The 23,305-nt window shown below is 33.2% G+C and overlaps 3 protein-coding genes and 1 non-coding gene across 5 annotated transcripts; 2 read left to right on the top strand and 2 right to left on the bottom strand.

The window, feature by feature from the left end:
- Nucleotides 1-10,575: 10,575 nt before the first annotated feature.
- On the top strand, nt 10,576-13,154 carry LOC110414367 (transcription factor MYC2-like). The gene is given in 8 exon segments (XM_021425509.2): nt 10,576-10,913; nt 10,915-11,007; nt 11,009-11,502; nt 11,505-11,572; nt 11,575-11,608; nt 11,611-11,780; nt 11,782-11,828; nt 11,830-13,154. Coding segments are annotated over 8 exon segments (1,992 nt in total). The 5' UTR covers nt 10,576-10,761; the 3' UTR covers nt 12,764-13,154.
- Nucleotides 13,155-15,712: 2,558 nt separating this feature from the next.
- On the bottom strand, nt 15,713-18,277 carry LOC110424585 (uncharacterized). Its single transcript, XM_089785467.1, has 2 exons — nt 17,557-18,277; nt 15,713-15,731 (listed from the first exon to the last, which is right to left on the bottom strand). Exon 1 carries the CDS (start codon nt 17,983-17,985, stop codon nt 17,620-17,622), a length of 366 nt encoding a protein of 121 aa, XP_089641593.1. The 5' UTR covers nt 17,986-18,277; the 3' UTR covers nt 15,713-15,731; nt 17,557-17,619.
- Nucleotides 18,278-18,866: 589 nt separating this feature from the next.
- On the bottom strand, nt 18,867-21,777 carry LOC149527720 (FAM50A-like protein). 2 transcript variants are annotated; one of them, XR_016352043.1, is made up of 3 exons: nt 21,560-21,777; nt 19,160-19,985; nt 18,867-19,079 (listed from the first exon to the last, which is right to left on the bottom strand). XR_016352043.1 is itself a non-coding variant. In XM_089785464.1 (2 exons), the coding sequence occupies exon 2, from the start codon at nt 19,795-19,797 to the stop codon at nt 19,288-19,290; it is 510 nt and encodes a 169-aa protein (XP_089641590.1). In that variant the 5' UTR covers nt 19,798-19,985; nt 21,560-21,777; the 3' UTR covers nt 18,867-19,287. The 2 variants fall into 2 exon arrangements, 1 of the variants encoding a protein (XP_089641590.1); XM_089785464.1 differs by having other exon boundaries at nt 18,867-19,985.
- A 90-nt stretch (nt 21,778-21,867) lies between these two features.
- TRNAM-CAU (transfer RNA methionine (anticodon CAU)) lies at nt 21,868-21,954 on the top strand. Its single transcript is given in 2 exon segments — nt 21,868-21,905; nt 21,919-21,954. It is a non-coding gene; the product is annotated as a tRNA-Met (tRNA).
- The last annotated feature ends 1,351 nt before the right edge of the window (nt 21,955-23,305 follow it).

Genomic DNA, 23,305 nt, shown 5'->3' with positions numbered 1-23,305 from the left:
TAGTATGTTATATTCCCTTCCTCGCCCACCAACCTGTTAGCATTTTTAATAGAAATCGACAAGTCAATTCAGTTGCTATCAAGTCTCAAACAGATTCTAAAGTATGAAGCAATAACAAGATTGTTAAGTGCAAAGATCGGAGAAAACAAAAAGAATTAGAAATAGAAGTGGAACTCTTTATTACAACCTTTTACTAACTTTTGTCATTTAAGATTAACTCAAGATATGAGATGGGGATAAAATAAAAATTTCAAGTTCGAACCTAATACTATGTTTTTGTGTAAAAAACAAATCCATTAACTATATCTCATGGCAGGTAAAATGTACACACATTATTTTCAATCGAAATTTATCTCATAACTGCCATCGTTGTACATTATTAATGGCTGGGAAAAGGGGAATGGAGCTTGATGAGTAGAAAAGCTTGAAGCGTGTGCCTAGCAGGAGCGCGCAATGACCATTGGTTCTTGAAGAGATGAAGATGATGGAGATAAGTGCGAGAGGAGTGTACGTGTCAACGTGAATCACGTGGGTTTTGTCTTTCCCAGATGATAAACTGTATGAACACTGCAGCTTCACATACTTCGCTTTCACGATAACATCTGCTTTTCCAAATTTTCCAGTCTTTCTCGAAGGCGAAAACTGTTTGTTTGGAAGTCTATATACTTTTCTTTTTTTTGGGTTTCGAGGTGTCTGTCTAGGCAATTGCTCACCCGTTTAGGGTTGTTAACGATTTAGGTTTAAAACTTCGATTAAGAAGATGGCAAATTCAAAAAGAAAAAAAATTAAACGAGATGTGAAATAAATGTTTAATTAATCTTTTTGTTGTGAACTGAATGATTGATTTTGCATTAGAATACTGTTTGCCCGCACGTTGGCCCCTTCGCTTTATTTATGCAAAGCGGTCTCCTTGTATTTGGTTTGGGGTATTGGCGTGTATCAAAGAAAATCATTCATGTGCTACTTGTGGCATTAACTACGATCACCTTTTCGCCATGACCATTTCTTGACCCCGAATTATCTCTTTGATTTTGTACTTTCGTCAACAGATTAGGTTTCTCTTTTTCAACAACTAAAAGGGGTCAAAAAAGCTCTGGCCAACGTATTCAACTATTCTTCAAAGTCGAAACATTTACAATTTCAAATGCATGTATATATATATATATATATATATAGCAAAAGTTATCAGTTTCGTCAATAATCTTTATGTAATCGTTTCATATTTTTTTTCTTAAATTCGAACTTTACATGTAAATTGGACAACTAAAATAAGAAAAAGTAAAAAAGAAAGTCATTGAATAATGGGTAAAAAGCTCATCTAAAGTTATTGTACCGCATGGCGCATCAAATCATTAGTTATTTATAGAAAAGAAAAAGAAGAGGAAAAGAAGTACTTCAATCATGCTCCTACAAGTTATCATGTCATTGTTTTTCCTGATTTTACTTACCATTTGGTGATAGTTAGATGGAGTAAGTTTGAACAGAAACCTTGGGTTTTATTTAATTACCTGTTTGGAGTCATCATTTCGATCATGATATAAACTTCTCTTTTACAAAATACTAGTAAAATTTGTCTTTCACTTTTTGACATAAAATCAAAATCCAAATTGTCGTAAACGATGGAACCGTATATTGAATTTTTTTCCAATAGAATATTTCATCGGGGGGGAAAATTGACTTCCGATACTCTTCCAGGAGATTGGACCGCCCTAGTATTGTATCATACTTACATCACCATACGGGTGCATATATAATTATGTTACATTATTGTATAGTGACATTAGATGAGTTAATCAGCAAGTGGCTTGAAGGAGATGATAAAGTAAGGAATGATATCGCTTTCGTCTCATGACCCCAAAAAGACAAAAAAAAAAGAAAAGAGGGCACTAAATTCTATTTGGGAATTTTGTATGAGAATTTCGAAACAAGCACATGGAAAATTTTCTTTTCGAAACTAATCGCACGAAATAGAACCCAGCGCCAGAAATAAAACAGATATTTTTTTTATTGTGGAGCGCCAACACCCTGGAAGATAGTTAGAAATGGCGACAACCTACTTCGTCGTCCAACACCTGCCATTCAATGTAGATTCAAGTTTGATTGTAATCTTAGGTGCTTATTTACTCAAATTTTCATTGGAACAATTTTATTTTAAAATAAAGTCAAATTTTATCATTTTTAACAAAAAACTAAACCCGTAATCAAAGAGCACTGACTACTGTATCTGGCAAATACTATATTAACTTACTTTTATATAAATCAAATGTAAAAAATTATTACTCTTTCCTTTTTTGAATATTTGTTTTTTTTATTTTTACGAAAATTAATATTTTTGTGTGTGTAACAATAAATGCCTCTTATTTTAATATTTTCCCAGTTAAAAAATTTGCTGGATTTTATTAAAGAAGAAAAAAAAAATGAAGCTGTTTTTTCTTGGCTAGAAAAAGCAGAGGATAAAGGAAGGAGAAGGTAAATCCAAATGGAAGGACGTAGGAAAGCAACCAATAAACAGTAGAGCACGTTTTGAAAATAAACTTTTGTAAGCGTATGGGAGTGCCGCCAAAGTGGAAGAAGATAGGGGAAGATCTCAATAACAGTAACAAAATGACGGACACGGCGGCTTAGAAGCTAATCGTTGACACGTCATACGGAACGCGTGGGCATGGTTGTTCCCAGTATGAATCACGTGCAGCTGCCGTCCACCCTATTGTCTTCATTTTTTATTATTATTATATAAAATAATCTAGTCCTACATTGTGTTCGCTTTAAAAAAAAAAATTTGGCCCTTTTTTCTCTTAGGTCCTTCAATTTTGCCTTTATTGTCAAAATGCCCAATTAAGATCAATTAGCAATTAGAAATTAAATTATTCAATATAAGAATAGTACTAATCATGCTATTTAGAGTCTGTTTAGTTTAATTTTTTTTAGTTTAAAAGTTACTATAAAGTTTTCCTAAAACTCTTTTTTAAAAAATTTTATTCTTTAAAATAAAGTTACTTTTTTTTAAAATTTTTTAAAATTTATATTTAACTTAATTTTTACTTTTAAAAGATAAATAAATTGAAAAAAAATCGAGTCAAACGAGCACTTGAATTATGTATCCACCTATGACCTCTTTACGTGATTTGTTTTTATCGGAAATAATTAAACGTAACACTTTTTCTAACTCAAAAGTGTTCAATAATTGATTTTCATAAATAAAATTTATATTTTATTTTAGTCATTCTAATATAATTTTAAACCATTGCATTGAAATTAAATAAATAATTTGAAAGTATCTAAGCATTTGGTTCATTGATTGATATACTATCCCCTTACCTAAAAAGTGAAGTTTGAATCTTTCTCTCCTAATTATATAAAAAAATTAAAAAACTAAATAATTTGAGACATGCTTTTCTTATTTAGGACAAAAATGACAATTAATAAGCTTATACATCAATCAAGAGAAATTTTATTGTCCAGCAAGTTTTCGTACATATATCACAAAGGTTGCTCATTGAAAACATTTAATTTGATTTGATTTGATTGAAAATCTACATATAATTCAATGAAGAATATTTCGTGTGGTAAGTAAGAGGTTTAGGAGCTTTTGGCTGTCAAAATATGAGTGCCTCCATGCAAAAATAGAAATGGTTCCTGTTCAAAAACACGAAGTAGAGCAAGGGTCCCATGTTTTTGTATTATCTGATGTTTCCATCTGCATTAGCTGAATCGGCCCACTAGCTGTCTCAATCAATTCCTACTAATATAATAACAAATCATGCTAGAGGATATCCCTTTTTTTTCCCCCATGATATTATATAAAGGAGATGTCACTATCTTGTTTAATCATACCTACTGAAAGGATGACCTAATTATAATTACATAATTTATCCTAAAGTTAGATCAAGATCTCCTCTGATACTTTTTTTTGGTCCGATACTGTTTAATTCATTTGTAATCAATATTTATACATGTAAAATCTATTCATGAATGGTAAAAATTATATTTACGAGTAGTGATTATAATTTTAAAAAATATTAAAACATAATAAATTGAAAAGTAACGAAGAGGAGTTGGATCCATTCATTTTATGTGATTTTGACTTACAGCACTTTAATTTTTATAAAAGCATGAAAATAGTAACCTATCATTTTTATGTTGAACCAAAAAAGGGACCCCCTTTTTCTTTAATGCAACTGGACTGTTTTTCTATCATTTTTTATTTAGGTGAAAATTTAAAGGTAAAAATAAAACCAAAGTGTTTAAGCTTGTCAGATAACAAGAAGTTTTGAATAAAAAAGTTTTGTTGAGTCATGAATCGAGGATAATCAAAGATTAGATAATTAGATGGCCTTATAATCCACTAAATCTAACCTGAATTTTTTTTAAAAGAGTAACAGTTATTGTTTAGTACTATAGTATTTAGTAATCTCGCATGTGAAACTTGTGGGAATTATTAATTTGCAAAGACTGAACCTTGGAACAAAGTGGTCGCAATTTGCATTTTCCTTGGAATTGATGGCCGACTAGTTAGCTAGTTGCTCTCCCTTCTTTCGAAGGCTGCATGACCCTCTAGAGTTCAAGAAATTAAAAAATATATATTTGATATATTATTAATATATAATATAATTATAAAAAATAAAAAATTAATATATATTTTTAAAATCTATTACTTAATAACACTCTCGTGAGAAACAATTAAAAGTTAGAGCATCCTAATTTGTCATTTTTCTCACATTTCCAAAGACAACATTATGAAAGAACAGCAAAGAAAAGGGCATGATTAGACAAGTCGGAAAATTGGAGGTCTAAATGAGTAAATTACCCGGACAAGATACTTGGGGTTTAGTGGTTTCAGAAGGGTAATCATTAGTAAGTATGCCTTTATTTCTTCTAATGGAAAGGGTATATTCGACCTCCTACATTAATTTGCACCCTACTTTTCATCTCTCTACGATTTGCTTTTTTTTCTCACTTGGCTACAAAACGAATTTTTAATTTTCTTTTGGGTGTGAGGGGGTGGGTTTGTGCAAGTGGGTGGATGGCATGAACGCTTCACCAACTTGTAGGCTCCATCTTACTTTGGACGTTAAGAAACGAGAAACTCCAAAACAAGAGTCCATGAGAAGGGCGCATCAAATGAATAACCAAATCTTTGAGGCTCTCCATTAAAATTTAATTTAGACAAAAAGCATTGGTTGATTTTTCACTCCAAGTAATTCCTTTTGGCATTTTCTTTGGCTTATTTTATGTTTAGTATTTATTAAAAAAAAAAAGAGAAGGAAAGAAGAAGGCTAATGCGGCATGGAAAGAGGTTGGAAAGGGATGGATCAGTTGGCAAATTGGCATCACTTGAGTGCATTACTATTTTATCTTTTTTTTTTCTCGTATTTTAAATTGAGCTAAAGCGTTGGGAACAAGTACTTGATTATATCCAACTTTATTCATTGTAATCATTATCCAAACAAAAGAAACAATGGCAGTACAAATTTTAGTACCATATCAAGACAATATTCTTGTAATAGCCTTCAGTGAGAGAATTTTTTTTTTATGGATTTATTTAGCTGAATATTTTGATAATCTCAACCTTAATCAAAGAAAACACGAAGCGCAATGAACAAAAAATGAAAAACTATATTTATCTTAATTTTAATTTTACTTTTATTGTTTTATTAATAAAAAAATAAATTCAACTCTTTAAAACCGTCAAGTCTAATATTTATGTAACGTAAAAATAAAGTTAATCGTGGAACAGGGAGTCTCATTAGATCAGTTAACAGTCAAATTAAGGTCATTAGCAGAAAAAAAAAAGAAAAAAAGGAAGAAGAGATGGAAGTCATGGTGCTAATTTGAGGGTTCGAGCAACTGTAGAGTGAGGAGCCATGGAAGGCATGAAAAAGGTGCTTAAACCCTGGGAAGACGCAATGGTCTTGTCAATTCATGATTTTAGAATTCTTAAGAGGGGCATGAATGATTGGTTTTGACTTTTCATCAGAACTCCCTGGTGCTGATTTTCCAATGCCCCTCTGTTTACATGTTATTCTACTTTCTTCCCCCTTTCTTTTCGTATTTTTACAAACTTGCCTGTTATCTTCTTATATTTGCTTGTAATCTTAATTCCAATGAGGTAATGACTGAATTTGAGATAGATTTTCCTCTTTAAAAACTTGAAAAAACGGAAGAGAAATACTATGTTTTGATATTTTATTAATATCCAAGTTATGGATACAACGATTATTTTCATACTTTTAACTTTTATAAAAGATTAATTTTACAATTTGACTAACCTAATTGTGTTGTTTTTTTAAAAAAAAATTATAGAAATTATAAATGATATTTCATTTACTAAAAATTATAGAAAAAAATTTTTGACTCGTAAATGGCTCAAAATAATGCATATTGGACTTGAGGGACTTAATTGAAAAGCTTGCTAAAGTGTTTTGTAGGTTTTGGATGTAATTGCTAAAAATAGTTCGAAAGTAAGCAATAAAACAATGGTTAGCATTGATGTGGTATTTTCACATGGGAAAGCTGCCTACAAACGTAAAGTCTTCTCTTTCAAGGAGCATGTATGTCTGACTCCAACATAATGATTCTTAATTACAAAAAGCTAATTTCACCCACAAAGCATCAAGCAAAACGTGCCTCAATAATTAATCTTTTTTTTTCTTTTTAATTAAAAAATATGTAGATGACGGGGAATCAAATAGAATATTTTAATTTTTTTGAAAAATGGAGGAACACGGGAGACTTAATCAACGGCCAGCATTTCATCCCAACGCGTCCCTGGCTTTATTATCCTTATTTCTTTAAAGTTTGTCCTTATCATGAATTGCCACGAAGTAGTAAATATCCAAATTTAGAATAAAAAGAGCACCAAAAAAATATCTTTAACTGAAGTCAAAATATTGGAGTGGATGAGTGGCGATTAATCGGGGTAGTGCCGCCGATATTTTGGGTGTGTTGTTTTACATCGGCTGCGCTTTCATGGAAGAAGCCAAAGGTGATGAGCTTTACCAGGTGCCACAGCGTACAAGGAGGATTTGATTTCATCACGGACTGTTAGCATGTTTAAGGTGACCTTGGAATTTGATTGGACCACATAGGCGGCTCCTTCTTGTCCATATTTTGTAACTGTTTGTCAGCCAAAATTAAAATGTTAGGCAAATAGAACGTACCACGCCACAATTTTTTTAAAATAAACAATTATATTTACTATTTTTTATATGGATCTATATATCTAATATATAGACTGTAGTCGATATATGAATTTTGTATATTATTAATAAATAAAATATTATACAGTGTTTAATAAATAAATTTCAAAATTAATAATTCTTAAAAATATATATTTGTAATTATTTTTCTTTTCGAATTTATAACATTGTTTGATGAAATAACAATACATATAACTATTATAAGATATAATATTTTTTTGTAAAAAACAAAAAAAAGGGAGTATAGTAAGAGATTGATGTTCTAGTCTTCTAGAATAAATTATGGCCACTGGTTTAAAGTAATGTGAAAATATCTTCTTCTTTTTCTTAATAACCAATATAATTTTATATAATTGCATGCTATTAAGATTTAGGAAAAGACAAAGGCTAGAGAGGCGAGACTTATTTTATGAATAGACAATATTAGTCTTTTGAGAATATATTTTTACATATTTTTATGGGATTTCTCTAACAATTATTAATTCATTATCCATTTTTTTATATCGGTTCAAATTTTAAAATTTTATTCATTTTTCCTCATATAAACTTTGTTTATGTGTCAATAATAAAAATAGGGACAAGAGTCCTTTGACCACTGATTATAAAACATTTTAGTTGTTTTAATTAAAATATTTTCATGTAATAAGCCAAACTTCCTTTCTTCTGACAATGGGAACAAAAAAACTCATTACTTCATAGGAAGGTCTATCCTGTAGGCTGTAATGAAGGATGCTATTTGGATAAATCCCTATGAAAGAAATATGGTTAACATGTTTATTATTATTATAGTAAAAAAATCCTGTTTAATGGTGTCATTTTACGTTTTTATTATACACGTAAACTTCCTTAATAAAAGGAACTTGTGAAAAAATTATTGGTTATAAAAATGTAAAAATTGAGAGCCCACTCAGATAGAATATTTCTGTACCTATTGAACCATATATTTGATAATTGGAAGCCGCCACTCAAACCAGGTAATCAGTCAATTACTGGAATTCCTTTTAGGGCAAGTGTACATTCAATATAACCTTTTTCATTTTTTCAATTGAAAATAAAAATAAAAAATATGATTTTAATACATTTTGTATTAATTTTTTAAATATAATATAAATCTCTTGAAGCATAATGAGAACACCAGGTAGTGGTCCATATTTGACAAAAGGAAGGGCGTAATTCTCAATGTTTTTTTGGCTCAAATCTTTTGACATCTTATTGGAAAAGAAAAAACAATACAGTTTAATTTTCTTTATTCTGTTTTGTTTTATATCATTTTTTCTGGTGGAAATATTTTGAATCAAATATAATGAAAAAATTCTGAAATATATATATATATATATTAAACAAAAAAAGAAAAGAAAACCATGGTGGCGTGCCTTCAAATTCTTTTCCTTCACAAATTGTTAAACATAGAAGGACATATAGAAAAGCATACCAAGAGTGTTTACAAAGGGAAAGAAATCAAAACTGATAAGGAAAAATTAATAATGTAGAAAGCCACTCCCCTTTTTTTCTCCAAAAAAATTACTTTTTTTGCTATCCATCTTTCTATTTTGAAACGGTTCAAAATATTTTTTTTTAAATACATAATACTTTTTATTTTTTTATATTATAAGTTGACAATTTCTTCCCAAAATTAATCTACTTGCGAATGAGCAAATCAGGAAAACCATCAAAAATGGCGAATATACTGTTTACTTCCATTATCATAGCCAACAAAGTCGCAAAAAACAGGTAAATTCCTTGGCTCTTGGGTATATATAATTTTAATAATTAATTATATATCTGTTCTGGTATGTAAATCAAGCTACAACACAAACAATTCCTTAATTTTTGTTACGAGATTTTATTTATAGGATTTGCATCTTGATTTTCCATTAGCATACTAAAGCTTTCGTGTCATTAAAATAATGTAAGATCACCTTCGTTAAAAGTCAATTATGTTCTTTAAAGGAGATGAATTTTCATCTTAAAAAAATGGATTAATTATTATTTTATGTATAAAAAACTATACACTTAGATATACCTCAAAATTCATAAAAAAAATTCATTTATTATCGCATGTGATAATTTTAAACTCTTTTTAATTATCACTTTTATTAGGTTACTTCTTTTGCATATTGCAATCAGTTGAAAAATAGCATATAAACGCATCAAAAGATAAATTTTTTTAAAAAATATTATTAACTTTTACTTGAATATAATTGAATAGAATTTATTACTTAATATTAATATTTTAAAGCAACATTAAGAAGAATAGAGAAAGCACTCACTTGCCCAAAAATAAAAATTCAATTTATAGTTGTTAATTCAAAATAACTATCATGTGTGGAATTTTTTTTTAAAATATTGACTATCAAATATTATATTGTATAGTAAGATACGATGAAATATTTTAAAATTAATTATAAATAATATATAAATTTATAAAATAAATAAAAGAATTTAAAATATTATTTTTATTAAAAAATTAAGAATTATGTGACATAAGTTAAAAAGATGATTGCTTTTTAGTTGAATTTCTTAACTTGTTTATTAGAATATATTTAAAAATAAAACATGTATTTTTTATATTAATTTATTAATTAAAGGCAAAAAATAAACATTTGATCATCTATTGAAGACAAAAGCATGAATCTGATTTTTTTAAGTATTTTTTTTACATAGAATCTAATTTTTTTTATAAAAAATAGTTTTTTTGTACTAATGTTTTAATAAAAAAGAAAACTTTTAGTAATGGTGTAAAATAAACTTATTATAAAAATATATCATACCATATGATAATGTATGAATACAAATAAATGTAGCAAGTGATATATTTTTTATATTTAATTAAATATAATGTAATATATCTACCTGTATCATTTTTGGTTGATGACATATAGATTTTTCTGGGTTGGTGCAAGATTTGTGGTGGCATTCAAGCTCGTTTATCTAATGAATTCACCTTTAAAGTAAAAAAAAGGAAATATATCGGACTTTACTATAGTATCCTGGATTTTATATCTATTTCAATTAACCAAAGAAGGCCACTGAGAGCGTGTATCGCAGTCCCAACAAGAAAAGAAAATAGTTCAGATTTTGACAAATTTGACCTTATCTCATTTCTCTCATCTGAGTCACACAGTAGCCCGAGTCCACTAGCTCCACAAAATTGCTGCTTCTCAAACCCCAGTCAAGCATGTTACTATCCCATCAAACAAAAAGCCGCCACGTGCTGTAACTTAACCCTAGAAGCTACCGACAGAGCTAGCTTAACCCTAGTAGCTGCGCCATACCCAGGCTTTTTACCGATTTAATCGGCTCCTCCAGCCCCTTCGTAGAAACCGCCCTCATATTTTTTGTCCCCTCTCTCAATCCTCTATTTCCCCACCCATCCTTTAAAAAAAAAAAAAAAAAGACTCAATTCCACTCCAAATAAATCTCAAACCAAACCAAATGCGCTGCAAATAATCCCCCGCACCTGTTCCAGCATCCCACCTTCTCTCCTTCTGCTGCCAAACAACAGAAACAAATTCCTTAAAAAGAAAAGAGAAAAAGACAAAATCTGGCGAAATCATATGGAATGACGGACTACCGGTTAGCGCCGACGATGAATCTTTGGACGGATGATAACGCATCGGTTATGGAAGCTTTTATGAGCTCTGATCTTTCCGCTTTATGGCCACCGCCGCAGTCCTCTGCGTCCACTTCCGCACCTGCAGCTGCTGCCGGACCGACCTTCCAAGTCATCTCTCGCCCAATCTCAGCCCTCCGTTTCTGTGCTCAATCAAGAAACTCTCCAGCAACGTCTGCAAGCCCTCATCGAGGCGCCGCGAGAGCTGGACTTACGCCATTTTTTGGCAGTCCTCGTACGATTACTCCGGCACTGCCGTACTCGGCTGGGGCGATGGGTATTACAAAGGTGAAGAAGATAAAGGGAAAGGGAAGTTGAAAGCTTCTTCATCTACAGCTGCCGAGCAAGACCACCGTAAAAAAGTGCTTAGGGAGCTCAACTCTTTGATTTCAGGCTCCACTTCCCCCACCGACGATGCCGTCGACGAAGAAGTTACCGACACCGAGTGGTTCTTTTTAGTTTCCATGACGCAGTCTTTCGTTAACGGCGGTGGGCTTCCGGGGCAGGCTTTTTTCAATACGAGTCCGGTTTGGGTTGCTGGATCGGACCGGTTAGCCACTTCGATATGCGAGCGAGCAAGGCAAGGGCAGGCTTTCGGTTTGCAAACGATGGTTTGTATACCGTCGGCAAATGGGGTGGTTGAATTGGGGTCAACAGAACTTATCACGCAAAGCTCGGATCTGATGAATAAGTTCGGGTTTTGTTTAATTTTAATAATGGAATTGAAGCTGGTTCTTGGTCTATGAGTAATAATACTGCTGCGATCAAGGTGAAAATGATCCGTCTTCGCTTTGGATAGCGATCCCAATAACGGAATCGAACTTAAGGAAAGCAATAACAACAGCAACAACAATAATACTAGCCATCAGAATCAGCAGATTCAGAAGTCAATTCAGTTCTGTGACAATCCGAGTTCCAGTAGTTTAACGGAGAATCCGAGTTCGATTCATGTTGAAATCATCAGCAGCAGCAGAATCAACAGCAGGGCACAGTTTCTGCTTGAATTTCTCGATTATGTTTTGATGGGAGTAGCAGTGTGAGGAACGGCAATTCTTCTTCTCATTTATTGAAGCCAGAATCCGGGGAGATATTAAATTTTGGTGAGAGTAGGAGGAGTGGGAATGGGAATTTGTTTTCTGGGAATTCTCAGTTTGGGGTGGAAGAGAATAAGAAGAAGAGGTCGCCTAATTCGAGAGGGAGTAACGAAGAGGGGATGCTTTCGTTTACTTCTGGTGTAATTTTGCCTTCCTCTGCTGGGGTGAAATCAAGTGGTGGTGCTGGGGATTCTGATCACTCTGATCTTGAAGCTTCTGTTGTTAAGGAAGCTGATAGTAGCAGAGTTGTGGAACCTGAAAAGAGGCCGCGGAAACGAGGAAGAAAACCGGCTAATGGAAGAGAAGAGCCTCTGAATCATGTCGAAGCAGAGCGTCAAAGAAGAGAGAAGCTTAACCAGAGGTTTTATGCGCTGCGTGCTGTGGTTCCTAATGTATCGAAGATGGATAAAGCGTCACTCCTCGGTGATGCAATTTCATATATTAACGAGCTTAGGACGAAGCTACAGAATGCAGATTCGGAGAAAGAGGAGTTGCAGAAAGAACTAGAGGCGATGAAGAAAGAATTGGCAAGTAAAGATTCTCGTTCTGCGCCACCACCACCTGATCAAGATCTCAAGATGTCGAACCACCTTGGCAATAAATTGGTAGAATTGGAAATTGATGTGAAGATCATTGGATGGGACGCAATGATTCGAATCCAATGCAATAAAAAGAACCATCCAGCAGCGAGGTTAATGGCTGCCTTGAAGGAGTTAGACCTGGATGTGCATCACGCTAGTGTGTCGGTAGTCAATGACCTGATGATCCAGCAAGCCACTGTGAAGATGGGGAGCCGGTTTTACACACAGGAGCAGCTCAGGATAGCCCTAACATCCAAATTTGGAGATGCAAGATAGAGAGTATAGCGCAGAGCTTGATCTGTATAAGCAATTGGGATAGAGCTTGATCGGAGATAAATAGGACCGGAGTTTCATTGTTTGAAAATGGCTGCAGGCCTCTGGGACATTTTAAGGCTCCCGGTAGCACCAAGCTCTGTAAAAATATTGTTCTATTTTGCTCTTAGTAGTGTTTAGTATAGTTAATAGTTTGGGAGGTGATCTAAATGAAGCCGCAGGAGCTTAACTGGCTAGCGGGTCGGGTGATTTTCCATAATTTTTCCACTGATGAACATTGTTGAGCTCCAGTCAACTGGAAATAGCCTTTTTGTGTTAAAATCTTGTAGTATGTCTTCAATGTATATAGCTTGTTATAAATTTGAACCTGAATGAAGTTCTGGGTCTTTTACTATGTTGTCTCCCAAGTCCCGGGGTTCCTTCTCTAGACTTACATGTCTAGCTCTGCTAAGTTGTAGTAAAGTTTGTTTCTTTTTTACTTGTGAGCAAGTTTTGCTGCGACATAAAGCATACCTGCTCCACACCTTTTCATTGAGGCGTTACGGACATCAACATTAGTGTTTTGAGAGGTTGGTGTAAACAAGGGGACATTCGGAACTCTTGTTTGAGAGATTTACTTCATTCTTTTGTATCCTTTGTTCCTTCCTCCACATGCTTTGGCCGTTTTTGGTAGTGATGTTTGTTGCATTTCCTAGCGCGTTGACGTGCTTGCTACCATTTTTGCTGACAAGAGCCCTTCGGATGTCCAGCCTTTTAACGTTTTTATTTTTCATTTAAGGCCTCTGCTAATTTGGTTTTGACCACTAGAATTTTTCATGCCCCAAATGCACCGACATTGGTGATAAGGAAAAGAGCATTGCCTCCGAGGTAATGCATGTGGATAATCTTCTGCACCTCCCTTACTGCCACAAAAACGTATTCGCATCCTTGATTTTTCCTTCTGGGCTTATAGAGAATGTAATGAAATATTTGCAGGGAGTTGTGGGAGTTGGAAGTTAATCAATATTCAGCGCTTTTTTTCCTTTTTATCAGATGCAATTACGAGGAATTGAATGTCCCTCGGAGGAAGGAACTGCAAATCTTTAATTCAATTCAGAAGAATGCATTTACTTCTGCATTGACTCTTTGAACAACAATGCAGACATTTTTCAAAAGTTCTCTCTCTCCAGGCAATAACTTTAAAGCCTTGTGCTTGCCAGTGCGCTAGTTGGGAACCAAACCAACACAAAGAGAAAGAGGAAAGGAATGGATACAAGTTTGCTTTATAATTTGAAATTGAACCCACTAGCGAAAATCAAGCAATAAAACAATAAAAAGTGAGCCAGTGAATTAGGTTCACTTTTAATTACACTTATTTTCATATTTAATAATAATATAAAAATATATAATGTAATTTTTATTAACGTAGATAATTTTTAATAAATTACATTTTTTTTTATAATTGAAAAAAGAAGAAATTCGAATTTTACTTTTTAGACAAAAGATTATACATCATCTAATAAGCCAAATACTCATATGTTTAATAAATTACATTTTATTTATAATTCTGTTAAAAAATTATAAAATGCAACCAAATTTATAAAAATATTATTAAAAAATCATATTAAATATATTTTTAATAACATATTTTAGAAATATCAAGCTCTAAGTCAAATTTACTATAATGATATATTTGATTAAAGTTTAAAAGTAAATAACAAATATCCAAATCAAATGAAACTTTCTCATAAAATTTCATAGAGCCTATGGCAATAATTTGTTGAAGCTTATACCGTAAAACTCCAGCCTTGCATAATGCCATTCCCTGATGACCAAGAGAGCCATAACAGGTGAACAATGGCTGAATCTATTGAAAAAATTTCTGCTGTTGACCATGTGGCTGTGGGTATGTCCTTTTCTTCGACTTCCTGGGCGTAGCCTCGTGTATTTTCCACGTTTTCAAAATTTTTAAAATCTTGTACATGTTACATTTTTTTTTTAATTTTTTTTATTTCAATGATTTTTAATTTTTATTATTTTTAGCTTTGAACTTTTTGAAAAAAATTAATTAATTTCATCCAACAGTGTAATATTATTTGTACGGAATTCTCTTGATCGGTGATTTTCATGTTTTTCTTTTGGAAAACGTTTAATAATGTCATTGTTGAAGGAGGAAGGTTTTGAGACACGGTGGAGGATGCTGAATAACTGTGAAAACATGAGAAAATGGGATTCCCAGAACCTGTGGATTTCAAATACAATTTTGAAACGGAACTTGCGGAATGATTGTTTCGACACTGAGATGGGCACCATGGACGGTAATTTAACTCACATCAGGCTAGTAGCAGATACTATTAGGTTCAACTTTGGTCATCACTTGTTAAAAATTATGGGTACATTTAGCCGAGACATAATCTATTCGAACAGATGGTACGAAATGTCGTATCACTTTCTCTAATTTATTTTTGTATTTCGTTTGGCTTTAACAGCGTGAGTTTGCCATTTTACTTGTTTTATAGATAACAACAAGACAGAAAAAGAAAAAGTTAAAAAGGGTCTATTTTCACCACGCCTAAGTCCTAACCCATGTGCTATCAAATCAAATCATTTCATTATATTTGGTTCAGTCAGTTCGTTATCTCTTAATAAAATGTAAGGCTCAGATTGTCCTAAAGCCAGTCTAGATAAGGGTATTTATTTTTTTGGGCAGAGAATTTGGTGCAATGTCCCCACGAAGTCGGAATCTGGCACTTTACCCCAAACAAGGATAGCATTTGGCAACAGAGATGCAATAATCCATGTTGGATTTTCACACCCGAATCCAAAAATTAAAATTCTCAAATACGATTATCAAGGTAAATTCTGATTCCCTTGTACCAAACAGCCGATTGGACAATGAAGTTGGAACCTGGAAGGAATGTTAGGTTTTGCTGTTACATATTTTCTGGTATAATGAGTCATTTCTCATCATTTCCCTCCATCCAGCATCATCCTGCTTGACAGAGGTAGATGTTACATATTGCAGATTTTGGTAGCCAGCATTATTGTTAAATGAATTTGTCATCAGGATTGCAACAGGGTATTAATTACTTTGGTTATTAAGTTTGGTATATTAATTTAATGCTAATAAATCCTGTATTGAATTTTTAAAATTAATCTAAAATCAATCATAAGTCGTGAAAGAAATATTTAGTATATTTATATGATATTTTCAATTGAAGAAATTTTGAACATCATTCTAATACTCCACTTTATGGATAAGAATAAATGAGTTTATCACGTGGTAATTTAGAAAGGGACAATAATCAAAGGGATAAAGCGTATTATAACCAATTAAAAATAAATGGAGAGACTCCTATTACATCAATGTATATATAACAATAAATGCGATATTTTTATATCACGATTCTTGAAAAAGAATAGAAGGAAATCAAAACAAATACTAGTGATTTGTGGTCACTTTGAGAGTGGGGATGCAACGTGCATATATCTAATGGAAATCCTCAACTCAACAAAAAACATAAGCTTGACTGTCAAGGCTAAAAGGTAGTGTTCAATCTTAAGGTAGAAGAAGGGTCCAAACCAAAGTAGGCAGACCATTCAATTGCAAGCTTTTTCAAAGCTAAGCGATCCCCTGATTTAGTTCCCTAAGGTTAAGGATCAACTTGCAGTGCTAACAGACATCCCGTACCTAGTTTAATTTATAATTTATAAAACTGGGGTTAATTTTTTGTCCTTTTGTTAGGAACTTCTATCACTGTAACATCTGATGGAAGGAAAACCAAGAACAAGAAACCAAGTTTAATTTAAACATTGCTTCAACACAACCCTAGGAATAAACTTAAATTTCAAAACAAATAAATTAAATAACTCCTCTTCTTTTTGAATTCGAAGAATTAGCTAAGTTGACAAACAAGTATGATCTGTTAGGTTATTATCTTGATTTCGAGCAACATGATTCGAATTGACTAAAGTGATGAGGTTAAATTGATTAGGAATCCAATTTGATTGTGCCACATAACAATTTCTGATTTGTCCATTAATTAATTGCATGATAAATGGAGAGAAGGAAAAGATTAAATGAATGGAACCATGAAATGGGCTTTCAATTCATGTACAAATACCTAAAAAGGTTAGCTGTTAAATGAATGGAGTCAAAAAAAAGAAAGGGTGGCGGCAATTCTAGAATTTCCACCAGAGCACAATCATTGATCCTCGAAAGGAAAGGGGAAGGGGAATCCTCCAGGAATTGAAGGTGAGAAAAGCCACCACCAACTGGCTTTCCAGATTTTGATGAATCACAGGAGCAGTAGAAAGTATTCTGGTGCTTGAATTCACACAACACCTTGTTGGGAATATATTTAGAAAAGAATTGAATTTGGACAGATTGAAGGAATGGGGTAGCCACATGCTTTGTTTGAGACAATAGGAATGAGATTCCAAACAAACTACACCAAAATATTAAATGCATATGGATTTTTAAACTATCCCTGCTTCTGATATGAGATTGCATTCTTATCTTATGCACTTTCCATTCCAATTTGTCAAAAAAGGATGCATGCTTAAATGGGAACGCTGAAAGAACCTCCGGTCTTAAACTGATTTAGATTGAGAGAAGGGATTTAGATTTTTATGATTGTTTAATTAGTAGTAATTTAAGCAGATGAAGTCCAAAACTATTTAATCAGGTGTTCTTGGTCTACCTTTCTATGCAATTTTATGGAAAATTGAGCAGTGATGAAAGAATTAAGCTTGCAAAAAACACAAATCCATCTCCTTTAACAAACTTCAAACAATTCAAAGCAAAATGTACGTACATAGAAACCAAAAGAAGTTGATAGCCTTGACGTAGTCTCCTTTCTTCTTCTTCTTCTTCATAATCAACGTACTCTCATCTCTTTTCTCATCTTCTCATCCCTCGTTCCTCTCAAATCCTCAAAGCTCCAATCCCTCCTCATCCCGCAGCTCCTCACCAATCTAGGTTCACCGTCAGCTTCGAACGCCATAGCTCCGAAAGTTGTATCAATTGTATTAAGCCGGCGGTGACCCTTCCTTATCTTCTTTGTTGGAACCGGCGTTGGCTCGTTTCTGATTTGCTCATAAGCCGCAGGGCTTAAATTCCCTGACCAGCTTCTATCAACCCTTATACAACAGAACTTCCTGCTGTCCTTTTCTTTACCATAATCCCTATCTTTGTTTGAATCCGTTCTTTGCAGGACCTGGCAAGTCAAGCAGTTGAGACTCATGGCTTGTTATTCCTTGTTTGTTCCCCACCCCACACAAAAACCAACTTCTTTGATCAGGAAGACAGGGAGATGAACAAGGAATGGAGGGATTGGAAAGAGATGTTGTCCATTGAGGTTTTAATGGCTTAGGGAGGTGGTGGACAAAGTGATAACAGATTGGAATTTACAGATGAGTTTTTCCAAGTGGTTAATTAGTTAAACAGCTTTTGGTATTAATTTTAGAAGCATCGCTTTTTGCTTTCTGAGATTGGGATAAAATGTTTCCGCAAGGACCGGTAAACCAATTCTAAATTTGAGTTTCTAAGTACAGCTAAATGATGACAGACAAACCCATTTGTCTAATCAGTAATTACTAAGCAATCAAAAATATGCACATGTAGATGGGGTTAGACCGTTGTGATCTTACAAGCCTCGGCCCTCTCAATAAACCCAATCTTATCTTCTCATTCTCCCAGTAAACCCAACCACAAAGAAATGCAGCTGATCGGAGTTTTTCCCTTTGTTGTGTTTGGTACTAATTGGGACAAGTGATATACTATGACCTTAGTTTGGCAGCGATGTTCTTTTGAAATCCAACGAAGGATTGACTCAAATGTATGGCATTTTCATTCAAAAATGTTTACTCCAAGATTCATTCTAAAATAAATGAATTCCGTTCTCACACTTTGATTCCTTTGTTTGTCTTTCATGTGAGCTGGAGAACATGCCACTGTCATTGATGCCCCTTTTTTAAGTTGAATGAATGGCTGAGAAAGGTGTACGAACAGAATTAATTTCCAACAAGGAGTCCATTAACATTACTAATTATTCAATACTATGTCCAAGGTGCAGGCAAGCGCTCTCTCTAGGCAAATCCAGGTTTGATATCATTCAAACAAGCAAAAGTCTAAATTCATTGTGATCAAATCATACAGGATGTACGAGACAGCAATTATGTAATGTTAATGTCACATATTACAATCTTTCTTCACCATTCTAATTCTAGTCCGATCTCAGTCTGCAACAGTCTTCCAGGTATGCAATGCATCTATTCATAAAATTCAAGTTTGTTAACAGAATGGTTCTTCATGCTGGGTATATACTCTGTTCTGCATCTGAAATTGAAAAAGTTGTAAGAAGTTCACAAAACCTAACAACAAAAGCTCTTCCTAAATACGGCAACAAACTGACTTACCACGCCATAAGTTCTTTTAGTCATTACAACTCAGGATCTTCCAACGATCACACAGACATGTGCTATCCAGCATTCAATTTTGTACCTGTTATACATTCATTTCACAGAGCAGCTTGGTTACAACCAACTCAACTCTTCTTATTTCTTGCATCTGCTTTCCAGTCTCTTCGACCAAGCTTAAGTTTCCTAGTTTCACAATTCGCCAGCTTATGGGAATTTTCAGAATGGCATTCTCTTTCAAGCGACCCTTCTGCCCTAATCCCAGCGGGCAAGCATTGTGTTTGGCTTTCAGCTGTTAGGATCAGAGTAGACTGAACAGAATTATGAAGTGTGTCTTCTTGACCCTTGCATATGTGAGCCTTTCTAGCATCTTTCTTCCAATCCCGTTTACAATGAACACGTGCTGTTCCATTGTTGAGGATCCCATTTAATTGCAACTCTACTGGTGGTATAGTTGGTTGGTTTAGGACATGAGACTTCTGCATATCTGCTTCAAGTCGCTTTCGAGCCCTATATCTACGCTGCCGTTCTCTGTTCTTTAGACGGCGTGTCATAATGTCATTATAACTTTTAGTGTTTGTGTTAGTTACTAAACTAGCTTGTGTACCACTAGGATTCATATTTAGCCCGTCTTCCATTTCAAACTATTGTTAAATCTGTAGGAGTAAAACTAGTTGATGAAGGAACCTAAATAATCTGTATACAGCTTCTGTATGATGGAAAGCTTGTTGCGCTTCTTACCACTGAGCATTTTCTGCTCCATGCAACATCAAGCAGGTACCAATTACCATTATGTCAGTCAAGTTCTCAGCCATCATAACGGAATCTGTACACAAAACAAAGCACATTATTCCAGAGAATTATGCTAAATGAGATTGTTTGAATATTGTATATGTTATGACTTCATACATGACACAAAAGGAAAAAGATACTAGAAGATTGCTCAATAATCTAGAAAGTTTGACTTCTATCTTGTACAAGGCCAGAAATGGTGATCCCGGAAAGTGAGGTGTATTGGAGCTTGCCTTCTCCTGATCACCTTCAACCCAAGACTTCTGTACCATGTATAGAAAAGAGACCTTTATGTTCCACGTATAGAAACTCCTGCATCTCAATACTTATAAAGGAAACCTTTATCCCTGAGAACAATGCCTCTGGAACATATTTATTTATCTGTCTTATCCATAATATCAGTCTGGCCAAATGGGCCACCCCATCCGCAAATTTGTATTTATAGAAAGTGAACAGGAAACTGTAACCATTTAAGCATCTATCAACTATTTTCCATAAAGTTAGAAACTGAGCACTATTTCTAATCCTCCCAGCATTGATGTGGAACTTTAACACCATTTCCAGGGCTTATTACTTATACGACAATAAGCTACAACTGTTTCCCTGTCGATTTTATTTTCATAAAAATTTGCATAGCTTTTACCAAATGCTTTTATTTCTTCATATGTCTACGATAAGAATGCTTAAATTCCTTCTTAAAAAAACAATTTATTTCAGCTACCAACATTTAGAACCTGATTTGTCTCATTCTTCATGTAAAACATAATAACACTACCTTTTAGGATATTGTAACCGTTAACATGATTCGTATCACTTTTTGCATGATCGCCAGAGGTAACAATCCCTAAACTATCTTTCTCTTTATTAGGAAGATGGAAACCTCCCTTAGGGGTAATAAAACAAAATGTGTAGCAAGAAGTTATCAAATCAAAGGGATTATAACCATACTCCTCCTATCGTAATCATTGGTTTACACATTGATATCAATGAAACGAAGAATCTATCCGAAATTTGTCTGGCAACTTTCTGAATGATATACAACTCAATTTGATTAATAAGATGAGCGAGCAGCATGGAAGCGCATCAGACAATCTAGAGTTTGAACATCAATCCCCTACAGTGCATGAAATAAATACTAAATTAATTAGATCCTTTTCAGCCCCATCTGACTTCCGCAACTTCCAAGCATGAGTCTTGTTTCAATTATACTTGTTAATAAAATACTATATCATATCATATAACACATTAATGATGTGTAACATCACACTTTGTTAGAAGCATTAATAGATGAATCAACATTGTTTGAACAAGAAAATTTTACCAGTAAAATCACATCAAACCTACCTATAGGCATAAAAAAAACATCAACCCCAGTAATCAAAATAAGCACAAAAGCCTAACCCATTACAAATTTCACATTAACAAACATCTTCGATGTTGTTTAAAGGTGTCCCCGAATTTAAACCTACTTAAAAGCAAGACCCTTTTAAGCCAAAAAATGTTGAAGACAACAAAAGAAAAGAAGCATTATTGTTACAACATGCAGAAATTGAAAGATTGCCAGAAAAAAAAAACAGAGATGAAAAATAGATGGCTTTAGATATGTACCTTTGGAATGCGGATTTTTTTATTTTTTTTTGTTAATTGATTTGAGAGTATTGGGACAAGGTGAGAGGGAGAAAGAGAGGGAGACAAGCTAAGGAAGCGGGCGGTTGTCGGATTAGGGAAGGAAGAGGAAGAAGAAAAACAAGGGAAGGAGCCTTTTAGAGCAATTTTAGGACGCCGATGTTAACGAGAATCACAGTCAAAACCACTGATAACCAAATCAACCAAATGACTTTATGCCACGTGCGATCGTCCTTGCTGTGCAACTTTCTATACAATTTATATTATGCGTGAAACCAACACGTCAACTTGGGGTGGTGGCGCAGTTGGCTAGCGCGTAGGTCTCATAGCTTTGTTGAGTTATCCTGAGGTCGAGAGTTCGAGCCTCTCTCACCCCATCCTTTTGAATTCTTTTTTTTGTTTGTTATTTTGAAGTTGTCAAAGCAAGGCCAGCCCATGGAAAAGCCTTGAACTATTCTCCCTAGAGATGGGCATTTGATTTTGGTTTGAATCAATTACTTGGTTTGATTTATTCGATTATTTTGATCCATTTTTTATGTTTAAAATTTGAATTGAAAAGATCAATAAGTCAATTGTTAATTATAAATTTTTAAAATATAAAGTTTATATATAATATACAAATATATTTATTGCATACTTTATATATAAATATTATTAACAGATAATATAAAATTAAGAAATGTTATTAATTTTTCATTAATATTTATATATATTATAAAATATTAAAAAATAATAAAACTGAGCAAATGCTCATTTCCCCACTCTACGACTTGACCTCTACTCGTAAATTTTACGATTAAATGTAAAGAATGTTTTAGATTTTTTTATTTTTTTTAAATTTGGGTTTAAATGTTTGCAAGCTCAAATAAATGATAAATGGGGTTAAAAAATTATCTCCGAAAACGATATAAGCTTAGAGCTGGATTTTTCGGTTGTGATATTGTTTTAAAATAAAAAGAAAATTACAAAATAAAAGGAAGAAGCTTACCATTTACCATCACCAAGGGTGACGGAGATTTGAAAATTAATACTAAAAACTTTACGTGTAGTGGTACATTCGAGCATTTTACTCATTAATTCGTGTATAATCTCTAAACTTAAAAAGTAAAATTCAAATTCTTCTTCTCTCAACTACAAAAAAAAAAAAAAAAACCCTTTACATGTTGTGGTGTGTTTTCATGCGTTGAAATTAGGGCAAGCTCTTAGCTTCTTCATGTTTAACAATTTAATTGAATTTGCGACGGCGTTCAAACAAAATTTTTGAGCTTGCAATGGCCCGTCGAAAAAGTATAAGACCAGGACAATGATAGATGTGAGTCCCTTTACAAAATTTCTAACTCAATCATGTCTATATTTTGACATTTTAAACCCATTTCCTTCTATAATTTAATATTACAAATAATGAATATTGTGTCACCCTTATAAATCATTGACGAACCATACTTTTACTTACGTTGATATAACTTATAGGTATATATATGGAAGGGTTTTCCGATTAATTAGTTAATATTTTCATGCATCACACGTAAAACTATCAGACACATGATACATTATAGTAATTAAAACTTTATAATATTGATATTTTTGTTATTTAGTTTGTTGATAATAAATAGATAGAATGTAAAAAGTGAAGAAAATAAAAGATAAATTATAAAAATAAACAAAATATAAAAATAATAGATTAGCCATGCAAGGCACCTGAATCTTACTTCACCACGCATAAAGGCT

Source organism: Theobroma umbraticum, unplaced genomic scaffold, assembly GCF_002168275.2.
Source record: "Theobroma umbraticum cultivar Fairchild unplaced genomic scaffold, ASM216827v3 scaffold_30.0, whole genome shotgun sequence".
NCBI classification, from domain to species: domain Eukaryota; kingdom Viridiplantae; phylum Streptophyta; class Magnoliopsida; order Malvales; family Malvaceae; genus Theobroma; species Theobroma umbraticum.
Note: the sequence above shows the minus strand (reverse complement) of the source record. Positions and strands in the feature narration are given on the sequence as shown.

What these genes read in the sequence shown, in the direction of transcription:
- LOC110424585 (XM_089785467.1), bottom strand. Translation starts at nt 17,985, where the DNA reads ATGAGTCTCAACTGCTTGACTTGCCAGGTCCTGCAAAGAACGGATTCA.
- LOC149527720 (XM_089785464.1), bottom strand. Translation starts at nt 19,797, where the DNA reads ATGGAAGACGGGCTAAATATGAATCCTAGTGGTACACAAGCTAGTTTA.